This window comes from Schistosoma haematobium, chromosome 2, assembly GCF_000699445.3.
Source record: "Schistosoma haematobium chromosome 2, whole genome shotgun sequence".
Classification (NCBI taxonomy): Eukaryota; Metazoa; Platyhelminthes; class Trematoda; order Strigeidida; family Schistosomatidae; genus Schistosoma; species Schistosoma haematobium.
This window is the reverse complement of record NC_067197.1, coordinates 2,562,332-2,581,007: the sequence shown is the minus strand read 5'-3', so window position 1 is coordinate 2,581,007 and position 18,676 is coordinate 2,562,332. Positions and strand designations below refer to the sequence as shown.

General features: G+C 38.3%; 2 protein-coding genes across 2 annotated transcripts; one reads left to right on the top strand and one right to left on the bottom strand.

Annotated features, from left to right (window-relative positions):
* Nucleotides 1-2,599: 2,599 nt before the first annotated feature.
* Nucleotides 2,600-3,866, top strand: MS3_00006030 (uncharacterized protein; the record flags this gene model as incomplete). Its single annotated transcript, XM_051214126.1, has 1 exon — nucleotides 2,600-3,866. A coding segment is annotated over exon 1 (927 nt), but the record flags the coding sequence as incomplete, so codon positions are not given.
* Nucleotides 3,867-4,274: 408 nt separating this feature from the next.
* Nucleotides 4,275-18,665, bottom strand: STARD10_2 (START domain-containing protein 10; the record flags this gene model as incomplete). Its single annotated transcript, XM_035733799.2, has 4 exons — nucleotides 4,275-5,559; nucleotides 10,363-10,480; nucleotides 18,065-18,168; nucleotides 18,203-18,665. The coding sequence occupies 4 exons, from the start codon at nucleotides 18,663-18,665 to the stop codon at nucleotides 5,162-5,164; spliced, it is 1,083 nt and encodes a 360-aa protein (XP_035587645.2). The 3' UTR covers nucleotides 4,275-5,161.
* Between the last annotated feature and the right edge of the window lie 11 nt (nucleotides 18,666-18,676).

The window sequence follows — 18,676 nt, the reverse complement described above, 5'->3', positions numbered from 1 at the left end:
GTTCTTCACTTGTAAATGTGCTCCTCTTGCTTTGCCGATCCGCGCCTTCACACCTGCATCATATCCACAGTGTTCATCAATGATACTGACCAGATATGTAAAGGTTTTAGCATCTTCCAAATCTTCTCCGTTAAGTGTGATTCGATTGTTGCATGTTGTGTTGTATCGGAGAGTCTTGCTTTTCCCTTAGTGTATGTTGAGATCATGATAAAGTATCTATGGTTAATATACAAAGAAGAAACTTAAAAAAAAGAATTAAGTTTTATATATAAAACAAACACAAATGAACAATATAAATTTGTGGTGTAAAAAACTACTTGTTTTACACTAAATGTCTCAAATCATATGATTCCATGTTGGTTTAATCAATATAATTTGGATTCAATAATAAATGGAATTATTCATTAAAAGCAAATAAAGTTGTACAGTTGGAACTTGAGAAAAGAAAAAAACACTAAACAATCAATAAATACAGTTTAATAGTTGGATTCGGGAGTCAATTGAAGCTAGACCATCATGGAAAACCAAGTAGCAATGGATGGCTGTTTTTTCTTAGTATGAGATTCCTCAGCAGTGCGCATCCATGATCATACACTCAGGATTGGAAACCAGGATCTATCGGTCTCACACGTGAACACTTAACCTTTAGACCATTAACACTGTTGGATGCCGATGCGCGCGAGATCAAAGGTCCTAGGTTCGAATCCCGGGTCGTGGATGCGCACTGTTGAAGAGTCGCATACTAGGATAAAACAGCCGTTCAGTGGTTCCATGTTTTCCATGATGGTATAGCTCTAATTAACTCATGGAATCAACTATTAAATTACTACAATCTCCACAAAACCCCTTTCTGATAATAAATACATTACTTTTTTTATATTACGGAAGCAAATTGAAAGAAAGCACATGGTAACACATTTGAAACTTGATTATTGTAACTCATTTCAAGTACATCGTTAATTAGTCTTGTCATTGAATGTAAATATATTGTTTTATGGTGTTTATTGATTGAGTTAAGGGTCCATGTTTTCTTTTCTGTTTATCTTTTTTTTTGGATATTCGTATTAAACAGAATGATCGTAGTAAAATGACATCTAAGTTAATCTATCAGTGATTGAGAGTAAGATAGCGAAATTAAACCCAACTAACATGGTTATTAAGTTAATGTTCATTCACTAGCTTAGTTGTTTCATTGAATATAGTTATTAGCTGTTTGCTTTCCACTGAATTCTATCTCAACATTCCAAATGTGATAAAATATATTTCCCAACAGCATAGCCCTATATGAACTATTTATTGAAGACTATGTTGTAAACATCATCGGCAGTAGTAGCCTAATCTTCTTTATTTGAATTCTATACTTTAAACGGTTGGCGATGAACACCGTGTTGTCATATCATTTAAGTATATTATCGTCAGTAATTATGACTACGTTTAGTCACTTGGCTTTAAGTACTTTAGAATACTTTCTATTGAAGGTATGAATTCTGCTGGTGGGCGGCCTATCCTCCTCCACGAGGGGTAACAGGGATAAGTATGAGTTCTGCTATGTTGTGATTTTTCTCCCATCACAACTGACTGCGCTACATTTGACACGTCCATATCATGATTGAGTGGTAATTTTGTTGTAGAAAACTTTACATTATTCATGTAAGCCAGCAAAAATGTCAAAGAATGAAACATGCCCTCTATCATAGATTACGATGGTGTAAATAATAATTCTTGCTTTATTTTGGTTGGTTGTCAAGTGCTAGATCAAAAGTGAGAACAAGAGTGGAGTTTACTCTCACCCTTTTTAACCCATTTAGTTCAACACGGGACCCATATTTCTCGTGGGTCTCCTTACATCTTAAAATTTCTAGAATATAAAGCCATACATTAGTGCTCTAATTATTCATACACTTCGTACTTTAGCATTAGGTAACTTTGACTGATTGATTATCTTCATGATATTCTTAATGTTTTCAATGATAAAATATTTTATCGAATTCATAAACTGATTTAACTTAGACCACCATTGAAAACGGTCGTTTCGTCCCTATATGGATCTCCTAAGCAATGTGTATCCATAACTCCAACCGCAAGAGTCGAATCCAAGACCTTCGGTTTCGCGTGCTAACGCTTAACTTCTAAACCACTGAGCAGGCGTATGACAGAGTTAATATCTAACTTCAATCAATTCACTGATAAAATATTTATTTTTGATCATCCTATCTCTATTTCATTCTTATCCACTGCAGGTACTACACACCTGTCACTATAGTAATAAAGTATATTTATCATGAAAATGATTACTTATACAGTTCACATTATTAACGCACATAAAACTGCTTTGATTGATTGTTTCATTAAAGCATTGTGATAACGTACAAGTCGATTGTATGCATTATAGGACATTTGTACGACCGATCTATCACCCAACCTACTTGGTATAATTCTATGGTAGTTTAGTGATAATTTCTTACCAATCTAACTAATAATCGACGTGAGTTCTTAATGAATGAACACGAAAAAGCAGGATAACTGATCATCAAAATGTGAATCATTTTACGAAACGAATTGATATGTTCATTTACAGAATATATAATAGAAACATAATTAAAATACATTTAATTAGAATGCGACATTTATATTCAACAATGAGTCAATGTGGTTAATGTTCAACTACCATGGTAACAGAAAGATCATCGAGTGTAGTCTAACCGATAAAATGAGATATACTCCATAACCCCCATACTAATTTATGGGGTCATTACTTTGTCAGTCATATATTCACCAATGGTTAAGCATGTAGATCAATACAGACTTAAAAAAAAAACATTTGCGGATCGGATGAAATTACAAAATACCTCTCGATAGTAAAATGGAAACCTATCAGTTGTATGAAGTAGCCAGCATCAATACCGGGAAAAGTCTTCAACAGGGTATTGTTAAACAGGATGAAGGACTGCGTAGACGCCCAACTTCGTGACCAACAGGCAGGATTCCGTAAGGATAGATCGTGTACAGACCAAATCGCAACTCTACGGATCATTGTGGAACAATCAATTGAATGGAATTCATCACTCTACATCAACTTCATTGACTACGAAAAGGCATTTGATAGCGTGGACAGAACAACACTATGGAAACTTCTTCGACACTACGGCGTGCCTCAGAAGATAGTCAATATCATACAGAACTCATATGATGGATTACACTGCAACATTGTGCATGGAGGACAGTTGACAAAGTCGTTCGAAGTGAAGACCGGTGTTAGGCAAGGTTGCTTACTCTCACCCTTTCTCTTTCTCCTGGTGATCGACTGGATCATCAAGACATCAACGTCTGAAGGGAAGCGCGGTATACAATTGACATCTAAGATGCAGTTGGATGATCTAGACTACGCAGACGATCTGGCCCTTCTATCCCAAACGCAAAAACAGATGCAGGAGAAGACGAACAGTGTGGCAGCAGCCTCAGCAGCAATAGGTCTCAATCTACACAAAGGGAAAAGCAAGACTCTCCGATACAACACAACATACGCCAATCCAGTCACAATTGACGGAGAAGATTTGGAAGATGTAAAAACCTTTACATATCTGTGCAGCAACGTTGATGAACACGGTGGATCTGATGCAGATGTGAAGGCGCGGATCGGCAAAGCAAGAACAGCATATCTACAATTGAAGAACATCTGGAACTCAAAGCAACTGTCAACCAACACCAAGGTCATAATTTTCAATGCAAATGTCAAGACGGTTCTACTGTATGGGGTGGAAACCTGGAGAACTACGAAAGCCACCACACAGAAAATACAGGTGTTTATTAACAATTGTCTACGCAAAATACTTCAGATCCATTGGCCGGACACTATCAGCAACAACGTACTGTGGGAGAGAACAAACCAGATCCCAGCGGAGGAAGAAGCGCTGGAAGTGGATGGGACACACATTGAGGAAAGCACTGAACTACATCACAAGGTAAGCCCTCACATGGAATCCTCGAGGTGAAAGGAGGAGAGGAAGATCAAAGAACACATTACGTCGAGAAATGGAGACAGACATGAGAAAAATGAACAAGAATTGGATGGAACTAGAAAAGAAGGCCCAGGACAGAGTGGGTTGGAGAATGCTGGTCAGCAGCCTATGCTCCATTGGGAGTAACAGGCGTAAAGATAAAGAAGATGGCAAGCCAGCATCAGGTTTAAACAGCAATACAAGATTCTTAGTTTAAAAACTTGAATTGAACTAGTTAAGTCAGTTTAGGATAATCACAATCAAAAGAACAACTTATGACAAGTACCAATTACTAGATTATCACTGTTGTTGGCAAACATAAAATACAATATACAAAAGGTTGAAAGAAGAAAAATAAAACATACAATCAAATGAAAACGTATCAGTGAAATATATATATATATTTCTGGGGAAAATACATATATTTATATATATTCTTTTACAAGAATTTCCCCCCATGAAAGAACATACAAAAATATAGTTTGTGGATAATATCCAGCATGCGTGAAGTATTTATAATATCGGCACAGAAATATGTGCACACACATACACACAACTTATTACAAAGTTCACAGGGAAAGAAGGTCTCGAGCACAGAAGTGAAGAAAAGAGAAGTCTAGTTTTGGCATAAATTTTCCACAACTTCCCCTCCCCCTCATCTCTCTCTGTTCTTGTAATACTAACAAATGAGAAATACATAATGTGCATTGTTCAAAATGTAATTAATAAACTGTTTTCTTTTACATTTTTTTTACAAAAAAGAACATTAGAAGAAATAAACCAATTTTCTTTCTATACAACAGGAAGTAATTAGTGTGTACAACATGTGAATTAGGATAGAAGATACACACCTAAACAAACAAACAATCCTCCAGAAAAAAACCGTTGTTTCCTCCTCCTCTTCCTCCTTCTCCTCATGTTTAGTTTGAAGAAAATAAAATAAAATAAAGCTGGTAACTGGTTAACATCATCACCAACCATTTCATTAAAACAAACGTGATCATAAAAACCCGTAGACCGTAATAAGTTCAATCTATCATAAAATCATACCATATTCAAAATGAATTTGTGCACCTATTCACCTGAATAATTGAGATGATTTTTTTTTTCAATTACCAACAAACTGACAAACAAACAAGTAAATGACTGTCTATACAATCAATTTATCTAGAATCCGATACAGTAGCAATGGAAGTTGCCGTGACACATGATTGTATTTGATCCTCTACAGGTACTGAATCGAATTCTACTACTTCTTCTACATCTCCTTGTTCTTCTCGACTATTATAACTGCCATTTCTATCCAATAGAACAGGTTCATCAGATGGTAATGGTGTAACATCACCACCGTCATCAGTAGGTCCTAAATTGGCTGTCTGATCTAAATCATCCCAACATAACAATGGTAGATTGGTTTGACCAGGATATAACCATGGTTTATAATCAGGATTATTTGATTTTTTCCAGGTATTATATTTAGTGCATGCTTTGTACAATATTTGAATTGCTCGAGGAGCCATCAACTGTGTAGCCTTGTTAATTACCCATATGGGTAGTTTACCTAGAAAACAAAAACCGATATAAACATGCTTATGAAAGTGGTTAGGGTAGACAACACATCGAAAATACAATATAGACGAATAATTTGTAGAGATGCTAATGTGTCAAACAAAGCCTGAAGTTAATCGGATTATGGAGCACATGTAGGATTGGATTAAGGCATCTAAGAATTAATACATTAATTTTGATAGGAATTTAGACTGTATAATGGGAATTGTAAGTAAGACCTATTAACAACCTCAGGAAATTCAATAATTCTTCGATATGATTAACTAAATAAGGATAATACTCAATTACGACTTTGTATATAAAATAAACATCAGTCATTCAATCGAACGCAAAGTAGAACCTGGTACTTATGTACATCGATTCCAATTGCCACACTCCATTGGTACAGAGAGATGAAATTGCTAGGCCAAATTCCAGAATATTAGGGGAAGTAACAATATTAGTAGTAATATAGGAGGTTTAGCATCGAAGATACGATTCAAGAGAATATAAATTAGTGAATTAAAAAGGTTATGAGGAATTCAGAATCTTAAAACCTGAGGGAGTAAAAAGAATGAATACCCCTGCGTCATTGCAAAACGTTTTGAGTCGTCATTCAAAGTTTTAAGCCATTCATTACGGTTATCATGCAGACCCCAATGCATACACCTGTTAACATGGGTCATTACAGTAGTCAGTGACTTCATGGACTGGTGCAATGCCTCGGTTTGGCTGCTCTACTTTTCTCCCGAGTTACCCCTACACCAGACATAGCCTATCGAGGTAGATGGTGGTTGGGACACATAACACATATCCAAACCAACTCAGTTGATGAAGAGGATTCACTACCCCATCAACTGATTTGCCATCTTTACCTAGTGCCCTATTGCTGACCCATTAATTGCTTACTCGGCGGTAAGTTCTTTCAATCCGTGCCTAGATTTCGTCGGACACTAGACCATCAGAACTGATGAAATTCTTAATATAGTTTGTAGCGGTCGGTACGCTCAAGTACTTCATTCCCTACCATTAGAATAAATATGGTTGATAATGAGCAATATGACTGCTGTCGTTGCTCATAGTGTTTGGACACGTGGAACATGTACCCCCAATCGCTTCAGTCAAACAAAGTTTCGAACCTGATCATCAGGTGACTCACGTCGGGATAAAACAAATTTATAGACCTATACGACAAAGATCAAACACATAGGGTATGCATTCTAACTCAACAACTAGTTCGATTTCAAACATGATAAAGTGAAGTAGACTACTTATCTAATATTATGTTTTATAATTCGATTCCGTAGGACTTTCATCAAACGCTAATCTGTACCACTTAAAACTAATGCAATATGAGCACCAGAGAAGAAGCTCTCAAACTTGAGAACTACGGCCCGAAATTTAAAATCGCTTTAATTACAAAGTTACTGATTTTAGTACAATGCCATGATATTAGGCGATACGAATCGACACTTAATAACTCTCCTCATCTCAACGTTCTCCTCCTCATTTCACTTTACTTGTCCTGAGTGTTAAGATTACATCGTAAATCTGCTTGGACAATTTTACGATACTAAGCGCCTAGTGGCTTGATATATTCTTCTAAACAAAAATAATGAAGCACATGGATCTAAACAAAATTTGATGAATACCTGCACAAGCAAATAGCAGAGAGAAAAAAATAATTAAACAAGTCATTTTTTGCTGAAATAAGCCTAGAAATAACAATCAAACTCATAGTGTAATTATGCCAACAAATTTCAGTATACCAAATCCTCTGAAAAGATCTTTAATTCAATTTAATCAATAACTCATTCAAGTTATCAACTTCAAAATATCAAAACGGAATGGGTATCAGTATTAAAGTTGAGAAGAAACCAATTGTTGAATAAACTTTCAATTACAAGATAATAGTCACAACATATTTAAGTTTCTTATTAGAGTGGGTTGTTATGGCCCCCAAATGCCCTGGTACGGCCAAGAGTGAGGAATCCGTTCTCATTCTCGAAATGCTCTCACATTGGCATGCGTATCTAGCCTCTGACAGAAAAGTCCTACTCACTGACTTCTCGTGGCGGGGATGTTGTATACGAAATTGAGAGGACGAAAAGCGGATGTCCGGCGCTTTAACCGGGTTGGTGGACACGGAGAGTCCACCTAGGGGAGTTGGAAAACCAGTCGTGCAGATGGGCCCCAGTACCCTGAGGGAACAAATGGCGTATGAACCGACCGTTGGTCACTGGCTACCACGAGACTGCATCTCTTGATGTTGCTCCACTGACTTGTGGATCAGAATTTTAGGTCGAAAGCTCTGGGTGTGGCCTCCTAAGAAAACCAACTGCTTCGGTTTGAGCACCCAGGCAGTACCATAGCCCTCACACAAATGAAATGAGATTTGTGTGGCGCATATGTATTCGGTGCCCCTTTGTACCAATATTTATGTGTTCAAATAAATAAATGAATAAATGTGGGTTGTTATGAATTATTTTCTGAGTGTTTCAATAAACATCCATGTACAACAGATTACACTTTATTTTGGAAGACCATGGATACTGAATAAATGCAGAAAACACTTTTAAGATGTTGGTAATTCAAGAATAATTAGAACAATTATATATGTCATGAAAACTAATAATGATAAATCCATGAAATATATTTTTGTCACTTTCATTATGAAATTAATGACACGTGCAGTAACACAGAGATCAGTCTTTCGGAAGAGCAGTTTTATTATTTTGTCTACAATAATGAACCAGAACGAAACCCAAGAAATAAATCGATAATATCGTGAAAATAAAAGGGTAGTACAATTAATAAAACCTTGCCTATAGCTCTTCTAGTGTTACTGCCGGTCACAAGATCGGGTAAATGAGAAGGGTTGGGCACGGGGTCGGCAAGCCCATCCCGTAGAAGAAAACGCTAACCAGATTGAACAAATTAAACCATTTAAGCTCTGCTATGAGGGTTGAGTGAAGAATTATGACGCCTCATGATGAAAGCCGAAATTCTTCGAAAGTCACAAAGATGATGATCCTTATAACAGCCAGGCAACAATTTTTATAGGCACATAGAATATCCGAACAAGGTGGGAGACTGGAAGGACCAGTCAAATAGCAACGGAAATGAGGAGATACTACTTGGAAGTACTCGGAATCAGTGAAGCCCAGTGGACACAACCCGAGAGAGATGCTGCTGTATTCCGGTCACGAAGAGGAAAATGCTCCACAGACTCAGTGAGTTGCTCTGATGCAGTCTGAAGATCCATGACATGGATGGGAATCTCATGGATCTATGATCGTCAAAGCACCCTTCAAAACAAAGAAGGGAATCACAACCGATGTTATCCAATGATAGCGAACACCATCATAAAGCAATGGATCTCTATAGAAACACTGGACAAGATCAAAGAAAGGAAGAACAAGAAGACAGCAATCAACAACAGCCGAACACGAGCAGAGAAAGTTCAAGCACAAGCCGAGTACACAGAAGCAAACAAGCAAGTGAGAAAAGAGCATTAGAACGTGGAAGAACTAGCAACAACGGCGAAAAAACCTGCAAGAGAAGGAAATATGAAACAACTATATGACATAATGAAGAAACTAGTAAGAAAATATAGTAAGCCAGAAAGACCAGTCAAAGACAAAGAAAGCAGGCCAATCACCGAGATTCAAGGACAGAAGGACAGATGTGTAGAACACTTAGAAAAACTCTTGAAAGGGCCAGCTTCACTGAACCCACCAGACATCGAAGCAGCATACACAGACCTTCCTATAGATGTCACTCCACCAACGATCGAAAAGATCAAGATTGTCATCAGACAAATCAAGAGCGGGAAAGTTGCAGGACCTGACAATATACAAGCCGAAGCACTGTAGTCGGGTATACAAGCAACTGCAAACATGCTTCACATCCTATCCAGGAAGAGTTGGGAAGAAGAACAAGTTCCGATGGACTGGGAAGAAAGAAACCTTATCAAGATACCAAGTTCACGAGTTACACAAGCTTGCGGCGGAACCGCTCTCATCGACGTATTGGAGAACCCGCCTGTTGCAACCAGATTAATATTAGTGACGTCAAATATGCCAAACTGGCATACGCCACTCTGAAGTTCAATATACCTAAGCTGATTTCCTCCGTAATACCACCATCAACACTGATATAACTATTAAGAGGTACGAGCTTTTGATCTCTGTGCTAATGTGGTGTGGCAACTCGAACTGATGTACGTACGTACGAAGTTCTACGTTGTTACTGACTGACTGACTGACTGACGAGCTTTTGACAACTTTTAGCGGCTCACCACAAGAAGTGAGAGCAGATACAGCTTACCGCCAGTTATGTACAAGAACCATACATTTGAAAGTTGGTAAAGTACATATCGTACCTGCAAACATTAATTGTCAATTGATTGAATGTGACACATACACCTTGTGTGTTATTCCACAGGAAGACAATTTTTTTCAGTGTACTCAAAGTCAGAAAATCTATCTCCAGATAACAGACTTACACTATTACGATATGCTTCAGAGATGTTTACAGAATCTGACTGACGATATAGTTGAAATAGAATGGTGACAAGTAAAACAATTTTTCACAATAAAATACTAAAGAACTGGCCAGGAATTCAGAATATATATATATATATATATATGCAATAAAACAAAGCTTATATATATCAGACCATCATTGATACAAGACCTGGCAAGCGTACGCTAGTTTATTTATCTATTGTGACCTTTTGTTTAATTAAAAGCACTGATCTTTTTTCTGAATACAAAATTAAACAACTATTTAAAGAAAAACACTGTATACTAACCACGAAAATCACAGCTGGTGACATAAGTCATTTCACAGGAATTTGTACCAAGTAGACGAATAATATATGCATTCATATGGGTTAATGCTCGGATACACTGTTTTCGAACAGGAATTCCCTTAAAAATCAATATGAACGGCAGAATATAATAATTTAGTTCATTTAAAAAAAAAAAAAAGAAATATAAATGATAATAATTAAGATTATTTCTAGAAACTTTAGGCTTATTAGTCTACGAAATTTCATAGTTACTCATCAATGATTAGTGATTATTATTGTGGACGAGTTCCAACTAAAACTTGTAGTTGGGAGCAACTATGGCAAACTATAGCAGTCAATGATTGTTGGTTTGAAGCCGTGTTGAAGGGAGAGACGGGGTATAAACGTTATGATGATAGGTATCATTACCAAGGTTTGACTTGATAATTTTGAATAAATTGAGCATTAGGTAGATTGTTATAAATAAAAGTAATATTCCAATCAGTAGAAAAATTAGATTTTCTGACGTTTCGTGACTTAATGCAAGCCATTTCTTATGAGAATAAATGACCAAATCAAAATCAATCCAAGTTTAAACTTATTTATTTTTGGTGATAGTTATGGTTGACATTTGGAGACATTAGACAATATAGTATGAAATAGAATGTAATAGTTGAGATTTAGATGGTGGTTGGAGGTAGTCAACAGGGAACCCTGGACCCGGGTTTCGTGCTACTTGGCACTCGTCAGCAAGGTGTACCTGTAATCTTGAGGGAACTGGTGCTCCCTGGCGGATTCAACCTCGTGTCACCCAGCTTCACAGTCAGAGACATTACCACTGAGCTATCCGAGCCAATCAATTGTGATTACATCTCAGTCCTACAGGAGGTTAGTCACGGCTCGGATAGCTCAGTGGCAACGTCTCTGACTGTGAAGCTGGGTGACACGAGATCGAATCCGCCAGGGAGCACCAGTTCCCTCAAGATTACAGGTACACCTTGCTGACGAGTGCCAAGTAGCACGAAACCCGGGTCCAGGGTTTCCTGTTGACTACCTCCAACCACCATCTAAATCTCAATACACAGTGCCCGCAGTGTCGAGTCACCTAGACTGTTGGCCACATTGCAACATGATCGATAGCATTCGATCTGCACTAATAAGGACTAGACAAGCATGACAGTGATCACCACCCAGTGATCAATCAATTGTGATAGAATGTAATAGTGTTGATTTATCGGTTCTTTATCTATACCTATATTCTGACATTTGAATAAAGCCAAAACAACAATCAAGGCAAAATAATATAAATTCCATATGTTTTGTGGTTTCTCATCACCTGCTTACAAACACTGATATAACATCTAATGTGAAACAATTCACACTGGTGACGGAAAATGGCTAGATTATTAAAGATTAACAATAATAACTATACATATAGATACGTGAACAAATGTGAGGTCATTTGAAAATGGAATTTAAAAACAGGAGGGGGGGTATTACGCAGTAATTAAACGAAGTCCGGAAACAGAATAGGACAGATCTTATGATTGTAGTTATGAAGGAATTTCATAAAAAAGTTCAAGTCACTAGAAAGTAGATATAAAAAAATTTAGAGAAATAAGATGGTAATCGTTTAAAAGTTAGAAATTCATGGGTTACGCAATAATGGAACAAGATTTAAAGAGTTTACGTAAGTTAAGCAAATTGAGTGAATGAATGATTTTGGAGTACAGAAAATAAGCAGTAGTTTGGCGAAGACCACATAACAAATTTCTAATGCTTTAGCGAAACAAAGAGACGTTGCGTGTCTTTTGTCTGTACTGGCCACCACAGCCAGTACAAGTTAATAGCCACACAAAATGATCTGTTTTTATTATTTAGATTTCAGTATCCAATGTTTGAAAACATAATTCATTGCCCTATCATGCAAGCAGTAGGCTTCAGAAATCTCCATAGCACAATACAAGCAATCTACAAAAACCTGGCTTTAATGAGCATCTTTTAGCACGGGGAGAACTATTATACAGTATGCTTTCTATGTGATATAACTCCGCCTGTAGCTCTTATAGGGTTGCTGCCGGTCCCAAGCCCGGGTAAAGGAGGAGGGTTGGGCCTAGGGTTAGCGTCCCCATCCCGTAGAAAACTAACTCGCTAAAAAACGCTTACCAGAAAAAATAATCCAAACCATTTTAACTCTGCCCTGGGAGTTAGAAGGTCTTCATTTAGAAGAATTATGACGCTTCATGGTGAAAGCCGAATTCCTTCGGAAGCCACGAGGCCGATGCCCCTTCTAACAACCAGAGCAAAAATTTTTATAGGTACATGGAACGTTCGAACAATGTGGGAAACCGGGAAGACCAGTCAAATATCAATGGAAATGAGGAGATACAACTTGGCTGTACTGGGAATCAGCGAAACCCACTGGACCCAAGCTGGACAGAAAAGGCTAGCTACGGGAGAGATGCTGCTATACTCCGGTCACGAAGAGGACAATGCTCCACACACTCAGGGAGTCGCTCTTATGCTGTCCAAAGTAGCACGAAATGGACTTGTAGGATGGGAATCTCACGGATCCAGAATCATCAAAGCATCATTCAAAACAAAGAAGGAGGGGATCTTAATGAATATTATTCAATGTTATGCACCCACCAATGATAGCAACGACGACATTAGAGATCGATTCTACGAGCGGCTGCAGTCAGTGATAGAGAAATGCCCAAGAAAGGACCTCACCATTCTAATGGGAGATCTAAATGCCAAAGTCGGAATAGACAACACTGGATATGAAGATATTATGGGACGACATGGACTGGGAGAAAGAAACGAAAATGGAGAAAGATTCGCAAATCTATGTGCATTCAACAAATTGGTCATAGGAGGCACAATATTTCCACACAAGCGTATACACAAGGCTACATGGATCTCACCGGACCACACTACAGAGAACCAAATAGATCATATTTGCATCAACAAAAAATTCCGAAGGACAATGGAAGATGTAAGAACCAGGAGAGGAGCTGACGTAGCTTCAGATCACCATCTAGTTGTAGCCAATTTGAAACTGAAGCTAAAAAAGAACTGGACAGGTGGACAAACAGCAATACAAAGGTTCAATACAGCCTTCCTTCGAGATACTAACAAACTCAATGAATTCAAGATAGCTCTCAACAACAGGTTCCAAGCCTTACGAGATCTACTGAAAGAAGAAACTACTATGGAGGACAACTGGAAAGGCATCAATGAAGCATTAACTTCAACGTGTCAAGAGGTTCTCGGTCTAAAGAAATACCATCATAAGGAATGGATCTCTACAGAAACAGTGGACAAGATCAAAGAAAGGAAGAACAAGAAGGCAGCAATAAACAACAGCCGAACACGAGCAGAGAAAGTCCAAGCACAAGCTGAATACATAGAAGCAAACAAACAAGTGAAGAGGAGCATTAGAGCCGACAAGAAGAAATACGTGGAAGAACTAGCAACGACGGCAGAAAAAGCTGCTAGAGAAGGAAATATGAAACAGCTTTACGATACAACGAAGAAACTATCAGGGAAATACAGTAAACCAGAGAGGCCGGTCAAAGACAAAGAAGGTAAGCCAATCACCGAAATTCAACAACAACGTAACAGATGGGTAGAATACTTCGAGGAACTCCTGAATAGGCCGGCTCCAATGAATCCACCGGACATCGAAGCAGCACATACAGATCTTCCTATAGATGTCGATCCACCAACTACGGAAGAAATTAGAATGGCCGTCAGACAAATCAAGAACGGGAAAGCAGCAGGACCCGACAACATACCAGCTGAAGCACTGAAATCAGACATCGAAGCAACCACAAGCATGCTTTATCTTTTATTCAAAAAGATTTGGGAGGAGGAACAAGTGCCAATGGACTGGAAAGAAGGACACCTCGTCAAGATTCCAAAGAAAGGAGATCTGAGCAAATATGAAAACTACAGAGGCATAACACTACTGTCAATACCAGGGAAAGTCTTCAACAGATTGTTGCTGAACCGGATGAAGGATGCAGTAGACGCCCAACTTCGAGATCAACAAGCTGGATTCCGTAAGGATCGGTCGTGCACAGACCAAATTGCAACACTACGGATCATCGTCGAACAATCAGTTGAGTGGAACTCATCACTATACATCAACTTCATTGATTATGAAAAGGCGTTTGACGTTGAAGATAGGAGGACATTATGGAAAATTCTTCGATATTATGGAGTTCCTGGGAAGATTGTCAATATTATCCGGAACTCATACGACGGACTACAGTGCAAAGTAGTGCATGGTAGACAGCTGACAGATGCATTCCAAGTAAGGACCGGAGTCAGACAAGGCTGTTTACTCTCTCCCTTCCTCTTTCTTCTAGTGGTCGACTGGATTATGAAGACCTCAACATCTGAAGGAAAACACGGAATACAATGGACAGCTCAGAATCAATTAGACGATTTGGACTTCGCAGATAACCTAGCCCTCCTATCACGTACACACGAACAGATGCAGATGAAGACAGCCAATGTAGCAGCAGTCTCTGCATCAGTAGGCCTCAGCATACACAAAGGGAAAACTAAGGTCCTCAAATTCAAAGCGGAGAACAGCAATCCAATCACACTTGATGGCGAAACTCTGGAAGATGTAGAATCCTTCACATACCTGGGAAGCATCATCCATGAACAAGGAGGTTCAGATGCAGACGTAATGGCGAGGATTGGCAAAGCCATGGTCGCATTCCTACAATTGAAGAACATATGGAACTCAAAACAACTTTCAACCAATATCAAAGTGAGAATCTTCAATACGAACGTCAAGGCAGTTCTACTGTATGGAGCTGAAACTTGGAGAACTACAACAACCACAATCAAGAAAGTACAAGTATTTATAAATAGCTGTCTTCGCAAGATACTCAACATCCATTGGCCGGATACCATCACCAACAGCCTTCTGTGGGAGAGAACAAACCAACTTCCAGCTGAAGAAGAAATTAGGAAAAGACGATGGAAATGGATAGGACATACATTACGCAAATCGTCAAACTGCATCACGAGGCAAGCCCTAACTTGGAATCCTGAAGGGAAGCGAAAAAGAGGAAGGCCAAAGAACACATTGCGTCGGATAATAGAAGCAGATATGAAAACGATGAATTACAACTGGACGGAGCTAGAAAGGATTGCCCAGTACAGGGTTGGATGGAGAATGCTGGTGAGCGGCCTATGCTCCTTCACGAGGAGTAACAGGCGCAAGTAAGTAAGTAAGTAATTTCTATGTGATATACATTCTATCAGGATATTTGATACTACTTTTTAGACTTGAAGATTCACTGATGCTGACAGTAAAACACTATGATGTCAAATAATGATAAAAAAGCTAAAGACGAAGAAGATTAATAACTCCATATAATTATGATGTGAAAACTAACAGCATAGAATATCTAAAAGTGTTCTATAACTATAGAGATTTGATACAGATATGTCCACTTTTATAGATGAACAAACTTTTTTGAAACAAGATTTTTTTAAAATTTTGATAAAGTAAAGTTGAAATACAATGGAATACGAGGGTGTTAAGGTTGACTTTCAACAAATTCTAATAACAGGAAGGGGAAATCATTGAGGACTCCAATAATTATCGTCATAATTAGAAATTACTACTACCAAATGGTCTTTAAATTCACATAATAGTTTAATTGGTATCAATACAAAAACAGTCAACTCTAGCTTCCTGGCTCTTAATATCTTCCTTGCATGATAAAGTTGTAAGAAGTTATTATTTATGCCAATACAGATATGTCAATTCCCTGATTAAAATCAACTGTCTATTCAAGTATGTGTATTATTAAGTAGAATTACATCTACGTGGTCACTTTAAGATTACAAAACGTTGAAAATTCTCAAACACATTGCTTATTGAGAAAGAAATTAGATGACTTCGCAAGGTATTGGGGTGAATTAGTTATAAATTAAAGCCTCAGATGGCTCAGAGTTCGTCAGCATTGAAGACAAACAAAACAGGTAGACGGAGAGTCCTTTTTCATTAACTTTGATTTACTGAAAACATTCAGCGTTTATTTTTAACTTATTTATTTTATTTATTTGAACACATAAATATTGGTACAAGAGAGCGCCAATATATATGCGCCACACAAAACAATGAGAATGCGAAGAGAAATAGAAAAAAAAACTAAGGAGCGCAAAAGAAAAAGAGAACAATAACGAAGAGATTGGTGTAAGGTAGTGTGGTTGTAACGAGATACAATCAGAACAAATCTTTCAGGTAAGGGAGACACAACCACTTTTTATGGAGAAAGTAAAAGAAGGTTACAGCAGGATCGCCACTGGCTTCTATTTTGAGCCATATCTGATAACGTCTCTAGCCACTGTGTAGCACCATCTCTCGGACCCCAACCAGGGAGTGGTGAAGGACCAACAGAAGCCAGTCCTTTGCAGCTTTCTTTCATGCCACGACACCATGTCATGCACTGACCACCTCTCTGCTTCTTCCAACCAGTCCCAGAGTCGGCAAATAATGCACGACGTGGAATTCTCTGGGACGACATTCGACTGGCTTTCAGTTTTCGCCCACACGTTTGCCCCCCGAATGCCCTGGTACGGCTGAGAGTGGGGAGGGTCCGCTCTACCTCTCGAAATACTCTCACATGGCCGCGCGTATACAGCCTCTGCCAGGGAAGTCCTACTCATTGCTTTCTCGTGGCAGGGGTGTTGTTTACGAAAATGAGAGGACGAAAAGCGAATGTCCAGCGCTTTAACCGGATTCCAAACCAATGGTGCACATGGGCTTCAGTATCCTGCGGGAACAAATGGCGTATGAACCAATCGTTGGTCACCGGCTAACATGGGATTGCATCTCCTTACGATGCTCCACTGCCTTGTGGGTTAGACCTTTAGGTCAAAGGCTCGGGGAGTGGCCCCCTAAGATAACCACCTGCTTCGGTTTGGGCACCCGGGCAGTATCACAGCCCACATACAAATGATGAACTCTTTATGTCTATGGAAATTATTTTTAATTTCGAGTGAATAAGTACTTTACGCTTCCTAAATTCTTACTGAGCAAGTTTCACGAGACACTAATAGGAATGCGAAGTCTACAATGAGTCTTTTGGTGCTTATATACGATAGTTATGAGTTTTAAAGTTACAAGTATGATATAGGTGAAAGTGACGGTACAACTTCTGAGGCCCATAGTATACGGAAGAATCAGGAAAGTTCTTTGGTTTCATAGTATCTTATGCAAATTAACCAAAAACTTTCTCATTTAAAACTGCTTACCACTAGACTGCCTTGATTTTATGACAGTACATTCCAAGTCTACCAGCTTTTTGTAACTCCTAGATTTCTATACTCAAAGTTAACCATTATTATTTAGTTTACACAGAACTATACTTCTTTGTGAACAAACAACACATCAGATAAACCGATCAAGATTTGTAACGTTTCTTTGGATTTTTTAGATGCTAAGATCAGCAAATGTTCAGTTATAAATGGGACAGAAAGCGTGTTCTGAACTCCACTGTCACATTCCAAATATAGATAAAGATCAATTAATAGTTGCGATTCACTTGCGTATTCACTAAAAAGTAGTATTTCACCTAATCTGATTCATAGTAACGCTTTAAAACGAGATAGTGAGTTAAACGAATAAAGACAGGATGATGTTGATTAAGTAAGTGTATTGGATACAAAAGGTCACAAAAGAACATACCTTATGAAATATAGAGTGGCAGGCGATTACATAATACGAGTCAAACCTTTCCCATGTTCTCTGAAGAACGAAATCCCTGTTTTTTAACCCTGGAGGCGAACGAACTAAAAACAGATCAATGAAAAGCATTCCACATACGAGAGTAATATCCTATGTCACTTTGAGGGTGTACTTGACACAGTTCGTAACTTTCAATCATTGACTTGTCCCACTCCTTTCGATAATCGGAATCCATGATACAGTCAAATAACTCAGATCCTGAAACTCCCTTGAAAAGGGCAGTTGCCTTGAAAGTCTTGATTTGATCATTTTTCGACCCTTTTGACCAAACTTTAACATCATTTTTTGAATATTCCTGAGTCCATGGTGGTCCGCCAAGATATTCTTCTATTACTTTCAATAAGAAAGTTGTGTCAGAAGCTATCCTCCCAACGTCAGGGAGAGACATTACTGTGGTGAACAAATATACCACAGCAACGAGCTTCAAACTGGCTCTATTGACGTACTCTGACTTTCGTGATGCACTAAAACGACTAACAGTTGATTTAAGCTGGATGACTGTTATTACTTGGTTCTTAGCTTTAGAAGGAGGTGTTTCCATACATTTTTGTA